This window comes from Hippocampus zosterae, chromosome 15, assembly GCF_025434085.1.
Source record: "Hippocampus zosterae strain Florida chromosome 15, ASM2543408v3, whole genome shotgun sequence".
Classification (NCBI taxonomy): Eukaryota; Metazoa; Chordata; class Actinopteri; order Syngnathiformes; family Syngnathidae; genus Hippocampus; species Hippocampus zosterae.
The window spans coordinates 11,477,916-11,487,352 of record NC_067465.1 but is presented as its reverse complement, the minus strand read 5'-3'; the positions used below and the strand labels follow the sequence as shown (position 1 = coordinate 11,487,352).

At 44.1% G+C, this 9,437-nt stretch overlaps 1 protein-coding gene across 2 annotated transcripts; it reads left to right on the top strand.

Moving 5' to 3' along the window:
* The first annotated feature begins 3,451 nt into the window (after positions 1 to 3,451).
* LOC127616964 (phosphatidylinositol 3-kinase regulatory subunit gamma-like) lies at positions 3,452 to 9,437 on the top strand. 2 transcript variants are annotated; one of them, XM_052088815.1, is made up of 10 exons: positions 3,452 to 3,830; positions 5,640 to 5,751; positions 5,841 to 5,939; positions 6,030 to 6,210; positions 6,580 to 6,696; positions 6,798 to 6,940; positions 7,027 to 7,224; positions 7,329 to 7,403; positions 7,523 to 7,693; positions 7,801 to 9,437. In XM_052088815.1, the coding sequence occupies exons 1-10, from the start codon at positions 3,776 to 3,778 to the stop codon at positions 8,075 to 8,077; spliced, it is 1,428 nt and encodes a 475-aa protein (XP_051944775.1). In that variant the 5' UTR covers positions 3,452 to 3,775; the 3' UTR covers positions 8,078 to 9,437. The 2 variants fall into 2 exon arrangements, with proteins under 2 accessions (XP_051944775.1, XP_051944776.1); XM_052088816.1 differs by having other exon boundaries at positions 3,453 to 3,830; positions 7,048 to 7,224.

Sequence of the window (9,437 nt, the reverse complement as noted above, 5' to 3'; positions counted from 1 at the left end):
CCAAGTATTTCCATGTTTCACTGTCGTTTTTTTCGTTCTTTAGACCCTCTTGCTCTGAAGTGACAGTTCTAACCATGACATCAGTTTTCAGTGCAGTAAGTGCAATGAATTCAGCGTCACTTTGGACTAGAAATTGTCCAAAAACTATAACGTCACCTCTAACTCTAAATCAAGTGTAAAAATGCACTACTTGAAAGACAAACTCATTCAACATCTCATGAATGTTTGCTCCTTGAGCTCTAAACGGTTCGTCCGTCATTTGGCCCTCCACTTAAAACAAGATGTGGCAAAGTCTTCTGGAGGAACAGCGGACCCTCATACCACGACATAACTCAGACACCTCAATGTGGCGGCCTGCCGCGAGTTCCTCAGTTGTCACCTCGGCGCGGCAGAACGGAGGGACAAATTATGAGTGGCGGCTTTGACCACTGCATGCTCAACTAACACGGAGGACAGAAGTGGCATGATTTGACCAACAGAGTCAGACAGGCTGACACAGGAACGTTTGGAAAAATTGTAAATCACTTTTTTTTTCTGATGCTCCCATTTGACGTTCCCTTTGCCAAACATTGGTTTTCTGTTTATTTTTTTGTTCTTACTCGTTGGCTTTTCTATGACCCCCTCAAAAGAACAAGCTATGTTTCCCAGGGACCAGCTATTTGAAGCTCATACTTTTGGTCATCTAAGGTTTTCAGCTCCATTCAGACACTGTCCCCACTTACATTTCCACAATGACAAGATCCCCGGGGCCAGACCATAGCTGTCCTACACTCTGCCCACAGTTGAGTTGCCTCTGGCAGCACTACTGCATGCTTTGTGTGCTGGTTCTGGCCACCAACCAGGGAAACCCCACAGTCTCTCCATGGTGAATGCCGAACACTCTGCCAAGACCATTATGCATCCCTTCAATGGCCGTGAATAGCGGCACACTACAGTGCTGCAGATTGTTAAGATGTGCAATTCACCCTGGGCTACGTTGTGAGACCATGACACATATACAAACACTGGTGAACTACACTAATCCCTGATATGGTTTCTCGGTGTTGTGTCTTTTAATGACGGACAACAAACAAAGCAAATCCTGATAAAATGTGCCCTACATCGAAAGCGACGGAAATATGAAAACAGTTGATGAATGATGTTCCTTGACACAGTTAATGGGCTAAGCTAAACAAGCATTACTCCCAAAAGCCAGGAGATTACTATCCAAATTTGGTGGCAGCAGGAAGCCTACCACGTGCACATTTAACACTCTTATGTGAGGATTAATGTTCATAATTTCCCGACAGCGTCAACAACACAATATCGAACCACGCAGAATCGAGTAGCTCGAAGGAACAAAAACGGACCATTTTCAAACGATCCTATAGCCATAGCTCATTCTGATTTCCTACTTTTGTGGTAGTAGACCTTCTCCTTCTGACAATTTCTTCGCTATTGTTAAACTCTTAGTTTCCAAGGTTCACTGGCATATTGCAGTTGTGGGTATCAAGATGAGTCACACCAGCCAGCAGGCAGCAGGCAGGCCTCTTGCGTTAATCTTACGATTAGCCCACACTGATCCCATCAGGACTGCCTAGATCTGTGGTGCAGAGCCTAAAGGTTTATCCCAAAAGTGATCTGTCGCTAACCCTAACCACAGCATGCACAAATGGGGCACGCGAGCAAATACAAGGCGCACCGAGAACATTTCCACTACTTTAAATGCCGTTTGTCAGCGTAACATATCTCGAGAGCTCTTCGTGCCTGTCCTCACTTGACATATGTGGAGCACCGGCGCTGATGTGCGTCAAAGAGTGTGGTGGTAGTGTGATGTGGAAATGTGTCACACGGGTCAGACCAAGAAGTTAGGGGGGCAAGGAGTGTGCCCCTCTGACACTGGACGGTGGAGGTCACGGGATAGCTGCTAAGTGACATGCCGTGACAGGCTTCGAGTCTTCTCAAAGTGGGAATGGCACGGAAGGCACAAAAGCAAACACTAACACTTTGTATTTGTGCCCAAATGTTCACACAAACACACACACGCGCGCACGCGAGCACATTCGTCCAACATGCAGTACCACCTGCTGAATTTGACTACTGACAAGCAGTACACTGTATGTCTCATAATATACAAACATGTTATTAGTCTAGTAATTTAACATGCGCACAACATATGAGTGGTAAAGATACTTTTGTGGATGATTAACGTGTATTTGATTGAACCACCTGTGAAGATGTGAGTGAGAAACTGTTTCTCTGAGACATTGACAGCGAATATTTTCCATTCAGGTCGGTTCGTTGAGAAAGTTCCATGGACACTGGACACAGGCAAGAATCGTCTTACTGATGGGAAGAAGGAATGCTGGAGGCAATTACCACCCTGACTCTGTGCCTTTGGGTCAAAAGGGGACCAGCCATAAACGCGCGGACACCAATAGAGACGGACCTCTGACCATGCAGACCTTGTTTCACTCTCCCTGCAGCCACACATCAGCTGGGGGAAGAGGCCCTGGTTGTTTAAATTTACAGCACCGTGTCATTCTGTGTCATGAGAGAATGACAATGCTTGGGCATGAATATCCGCACAGTACATTCATGCTAATATGCAGTTAAAATTCATTCTTTCTAGATACTCTTTTCATCTTACTGTAGACTCTGCCACTAATGTGTTCAGCTGAATGATCTCAGCGATAATTACAAGTGGTCCCACGCACACATGCGCAAACGTGACAATTTTGCTGCTGAACGTGTTTGACAAGCTCAACAAGAATATAACACACACTCGAGGTACTTATGACACCATCACCACTGAGACAAAAGAGCTAAACAAAAATGCTTCCTGGATGCCCTCAAGAAAAGCTCAAACAATAACTCCTCTGTTATACTAATGTGTATAGCGCGACGTCACCTTAATGTTACCTGTGCGTTTTGTCGTATTATGATTTTATGTCAAATGTTCTGTAAATAGCTCTGTAACAGCTGCAGCTGGTGCGAGAGTGCTTTATAAACAATGATGTTTTGTATTGCCATGTACAGTATACAGCAATTTGAGGCAACTTGAAAATGACAGGTCACATCAATAATTTCTTGTTTCTGAACGTTAAAACAAGAAATGTAAAAGGGATTATTTATATTTGACGGTTATAATACGTGTATTACGTTTTTATCTTTCATTCATGCCATGCGGGCCATTTTCAGCTGTTACAGTGCAGCTTGAGAGGACCTGAATGAAAAGGTCCGGATCGTACCATTCAGGCCTAGGGGTAAAATAAATTCTAAAACGACATAACCGTTTGTAAAATAAAAATATATCTGTCATAATGCAGTTGGCGTTTTTCGACTAATTCTGACAACTATATGCAATGTAACAACGAGTGTTGCATGTGGTTGTCAAGCATGCGCGTAAAATAACTCCCCTACCGTGAGAGAGGGTTGGACCCGTCCAAGATGATGTTAGAACTGCCCATTAAAGTCGCTCGACTTCCTCGACGAACTAAAGACGAGTTGAGTGCACTGTACTGGAAGAAGGTACAGCCGGACAATTGGCATCTTTATAAAGTCCGCAGACAGAATATATTAGGACTTTGGTTGCTTTACGAAACCAGATTATTTGCTGGGATTTTCTTTTCGTCAGATCAATTTTAGGACGTACAGGCTGGTTTGAAATTGAAGTAGCCGAAATTCGGTTCCGTGACGAAGGAACAAAGGTGCATTTTTAACCTTTTGCGTTTCTCTTTTTTTCTTTATACTTCGAGACAACGACAGCAAACTGGACTACTCTTGTGAATCGGGAATGATTTATCCTCCCGAAGGTTTATTCTACATCGAGATGGATCCAGCACCACCAGGTAACACTAACTACTGCAGCCATTGTCTGTCTTTTAGGGTCTTAAAATCGTCTGTCAGCTCCCGTTCGCTTGCTTTTCAGCTTTAATGATGTCGTGTGACAAGAATGTTCAGCTTGACATGTGCCAAATGTATGGAATTGTGAGTAAAACCTTTCAAATGGTCAGGTCGTGGGTGCTGCGCCTCCTCGGTGCTATTGCCCAGGCATGCATAGCGCAATTCGCTTGCCAATTACGTAATACCTCAGCGGACCAGGCGCAGTGGTTCGCCTCTTTTCCTTTGTCCCGGCACGTATGACTAAAATGACGACAAGCACCGCCGTTGAGTATCGCCGAGCCCCCTTTAAAACGTGTGAGGACTTGGTGGGCACCCATGACATGGCACGGGGAACATTTTGAAGGAAATATGGTGCGTCAACGGGGACCGCATGAAACGAGCGCTTTGTTCTCCTCGGCAGCCAGCCGTGCTTAATTAGTGCTAGCTCGCAAAGTAGGCTACAGGCGAGCGGGCGAGACGACCCATCTCATGCCGTCATTGCCGTGGGGCGACTGGTGCCTTTTTTCATGCATATTTGTCTTTTTCCTTATTGTCTTGCACTGTGCTCGACGTGTTATTCTTTTTCTTTTGACAACTTGGAAAACTTGGTCACGAATGCTGCTACGCCATAATTGTTGACGTGCATACTCAAGATGGGTTGTGTTAAAAACACGACATTGACCACCAATGCTACGACTTAATGATTCGGTATCTAAACGATCCATGACGCGACCGTCCCAGAAGAATCTATTGACAATGGAGCAAAACCAGGTTTTAACGTCATGGATTGGAGTCTCCAGTTCAGGGTTAATGACTTGGCTCTGGCTCTGTTCTATGCTGCTGGCTGGTACGCGGCTTTGGAATCCACACAAATTTCTTGGCAGCCAACAGAAAAAGGGGAAGGTGTGCAGGTTTAATTTTACTGGGGCCAGCAGCTTTTGGTTTTTTAGCCTGCCAAATAACTGCGTCTGCTGCACCTGACTTTTGTTTATTTTAAGGTCAGAAAAAGAGTGAATGGTGGGTGAAACCCACGTTTTCTCCCTTCACAGGCAGCTCTTGTCGTCTGCCCAACTTCCCCATGAAAGGCACTTTTGTCCTATGTTGAAATATATCGCCCCTCACCTTCTCTTGATGCGGTTTGCCCTCGTTTTTCATCCTTAGGAAAACGCTCAAGACTTTTGGCCAACTCAGATGTTCTTTTCCTTCAAGCCTGTAGAAAAAAAAGGCTGCAGTAATTACAACAAGATGGGTCATGAAGTTCAAAAAATAATTTGGATCTGATTCTCCACGTAAGTGCAATTGGTCAATAAATTAAGACTCAAACTGTAGAGAATTATGTAGTTAAGGAAAGACTTCCACGATGACATCACGCTGTAACGAACCTGTCTCAGATGAGTCCGAAATACTAAATTGCAAGCCCCGACAATTATATTCATCGTGTTACAGTGAGAAAATAGACTGCGTACCACCATTGTGGGCAACTGCCAAATAATACTCAAATTTCTGATAAGTCATAACGCAAAATCGTGCAACAACTACCCTTGGGTGTCGGTCATGATTTGTTTGCATGTGACATCTTTTGGAAACATGCCTGGGCTTGTTCCTGACAAGCCACCCGGCAAGGCTGTGACTCTTTCATGGGTAGGAGGTGTGGAGTGATCTGAGTTTATAATCTTTGAGACATATATTAGTATGTATATGTGTTTTGTTTTTGACTGATGGCGCTCTTTCTAAGAATCATCCTCATCCTTGGTTTTCATTTCTGTCCCTTCCAGCGCTCCCTCCTAGGTCAACAAAGCCCATGTCTTCCGCCATGAACAATAACTGCATTTCCCCGCAGTGCAACTCGCTACAGGATGCTGAATGGTACTGGGGAGATGTGACCAGGTAAAAAGAACAAGGGCAAATTTAAATACATCCCCTTTGTACTGTTAAAGGTGCCGTCATGTTTAATCTGTTAACTGATTTTCACTCAGGGATGAGGTGAACGAGAAGCTGCGTGACACACCTGACGGCTCCTTCCTGGTACGCGACGCCTCCACAAAGCTGCAGGGAGACTTTACACTAACGTTAAGGTAAAATTAGTTCAGAAAACTGACGGAGGAGTGTGAAATCGCTTTGTTTGCTCTTTTACATGAAATGACGGCACAAATTGTGGTTCACAGGAAAGATGGCCATAATAAACTGATCAAGATTTACCACCGCGATGGGAAATACGGCTTCTCGGACCCGCTCACGTTCGCTTCGGTGGTGGAGCTTATTTGGCACTATCAGCACCATCCGTTAGTGGAGTACAACGCCACGCTGGACCTGATGCTCACACATCCAGTGTCGCGCTTCCAACAGGTTTGTAGAAACTGCTGCTGTGACTTCAGATTAGCAATGGTCAGTTGTCTCACAGACGATTGGGAGGATCATTTTTTATTTTATATATATTTTTTGATGTCAGCATTCTGTCCTTTCTGTTTCTTTTTTTTTTTTTTTTTTTTAACAAGCCCCTAATCCAGTACTCGCTTTGTATTTCTTAACCGGTTGTTGTTGCATAACTAATTACAATTTGCCTTTTGCCAACTGCCTCCGACCAGTGACTGCACATAATTGTGTGATTGCTGTGCATTTTATAATTGCGATTTGCGACGACTGATTGCAGAGTTTTCAACAGATTTATCAAGTAAATACCTAACCTTTTATGAATCTGATTTGTTTTCACATCAGGCAAAGGAGAACAGTGTCGATGTCGCCGGAAGAAAGCTGAAAGAGGTCCATTGTCAGTATCAAGAGAAATCTCAGGAGTTTGATCGTCTTTATGAAGCCTTCACGAAGACTTCGCAGGTAATAACCGAAGTTGAAATGACCTGGTGGTGTTCAACGCCCGAGCGAAGATCAATCAGTTTGACTGGCGTCCTCTAAATGGATTCATTCTCTGATGTCAGGAGATCCAAATGAAACAAACGGCAATCGAGGCGTTCAACGAGACGATGATGATCTTCGAGGAGCAGTGTCGTGAACAGGAGCGCTACGGGGAAGAATTTGAGAGGAACAACCCATCCGAGGGAGCCGACAAAGATCTTGAGAGGTGCGAACATGAATATTTCAAAATGAACCCTGGATGGTATAATAACTATTAGTTTGCAGATGTCATCATCTTGAAATGTTCTTCAGACCTTTCCTTCCTTTCTGTAGCTTTCTGATCAACTATGAGAAGCTGAAGTGCCGTCTGAACGACATTTATGACAGCAAGATTCATCTGGAGGAAGACTTGAGAAGCCAGGTGGAGGACTACAGAGAGACGGACAGAAAGATGAACAGTTTGCGGCCGGACCTAATCCAGCTGCGCAACATCAGAGACCAGTATCTCAAGTGAGTGCGCCGCGGTCGAACAGCGTTGTCATAACGTCTCACGGTCCCGGAATGTCAATAACCAGATCGCTAATGTTGAATTGTCTTGGTTTTTCGACGTGCAGCTGGCTCAACCACAAAGGTGTACGACAAAAACGCATCAACGACTGGCTCGGGATACTAAAAGACAGCCTTGACGAGTACGTATGAAGCAAAGTGTTGAAAGAAATTTGTTACCGTTGAACAATCTGTAGATGGGCTGCGGATTAAAACAAGGTTAACCTTTTTTGTTTGTTTGTTTGTTTTTTTGTTTTCTCAGTACATACGTGTTGAAAGGAGACGAGAAGAATTTACCACATCAGGACGAGGCTAGTTGGTTTGTCGGCGAACTAAGCAGGACGCAGGCCGAAGAGATGCTTCAGGGGAAAGATCCCGGAACCTTCTTAATCCGTGAGAGCAGCAAGCAAGGCTGCTACGCCTGCTCCGTTGTGTGAGTTTCTTCATCAAAAACTGGACAACGAATCAACTCGTGATATTGAAGCCTGTCCACTCATTGATGTCTGGCTTTGTTTGTTTGTGTGATTTCCCCCATCTTAGCGTGAACGAAGAAGTGAAGCACTGCATGATCTACAGCACGCCGCATGGTTACGGCTTTGCCGAGCCCTACGACGTCCACTGCTCACTGAAGGACCTCGTCCTGCACTACCGCTTGCACTCCTTAGTGCAACACAATGACGCCCTCGATGTGAGGCTGTCGCATCCAGTGCACGCCAAAGCGACGACCGCATTGCCTTCGCAGCGCGCAGAGGAGCACAAACTCTTACAGACTCCCAAACAGACAGTGAGGCTCCCGCCGGCCGCTCCAGAGATGTAAAACACCCGAGATTCTATAAAGGACGTGTTTACTGTATCCTGCACAGAAACGACTGCATCGAGGTGCATTGTTGAAATGTTGCACTAAAGTGATTCCATCAGTTTTTGTGAATGTAATTTCACAGATTGAAGTGGGACCGGAACTTGAATGTCAGCTTCTATTATTTTAGGTTTTTGAGAGACTGTTAAATGTTTCTGAAAAAGAAATTGTACTTCATATATTGTTGTTCGTTTTGTTGGACGTTCTTTTTTTTTTTTTTTTGAGGTGGGAGGGGGGGTGTTGACGACCGCTCAGTTGCTCGCTGACAGCAGATGCCGCATCATGGATGACGTTTGCCGGAGATTTTTTTTCCCTTAAACGGAATCGGCTATGAAAAGCGATCAGTAGGTGACACAAGCATATTACGTTACTACTACTTTAGTGCATTGGTGTGGAGAAAATGGTGCTGTACACAGGCTGTTTCTGTCATCATGGTTTGGTGGACCAAACCTTTTTCTGGGTAAATACCACTTGTGAATATGTGAAAAATTGTGGTGCATCTTGACAATTTGCCCCGTTCATAGAGTGGATATTATGTAGCATTAACATCAACATCCTATAGAAAACTATTGTAAAAGCATACTCAATGTTATACCCGTTGACCAAAGCACTTGATGGAGAGCAAAAATACATGCCCTGTTTTGCCCAATCAGTGCATTTGGGCAAGCCAAGGGCAATTATCTACACCTGCTGATGTGCTGATGAAAACATAATCTGAAGTACTGTATGTTATATTCTGTTACTCAAAAGAAGTATAAGCTTTTTTGTATTCTATATTTTTTCTACAAACATGCCACAAAGACGAAAGCTTGAAGAAAGTGCAATCCAACAGTATTTCTATTGTTGCAATGTGTGACGGTGGTGTGAAGGTTTATGCTGTTACGAATGGTTGACACGTGCCACAAAAAAAAAAAAAATGCACTCTTTGGTGGTGTCGGTAAGATATGGCCTCCAATGTTCATTTGAAACAGTAAGCGGTCCGGAAGTATCTTGCCTCCATTACTTGAATTGTGGCATTGCTCGAGCGATGAATGTGTTTCATGACATGCAGCCTACATGACTAATGGCGCGAGGAATCTGTTTAACTTGGCACATTTTTTTTCTCTCCAAGTTTGTGAACAACAGAAACTCTGTACTGAGAAATTAAAATGTATTTCTGAGGTTCCTGCTTGGGATGAGGCCGATTTGGCCTTATATAGTTAAAAAAAAGAAAAACTCCAGATGAGGATGGAGGAAATGCCTTGAGTGAAGCTGAGCAATGTGAGATCCAGACCTTTTTCTTGCTGAAAGACAATAAACTGAGAAGGGTTTTGTCAACTTA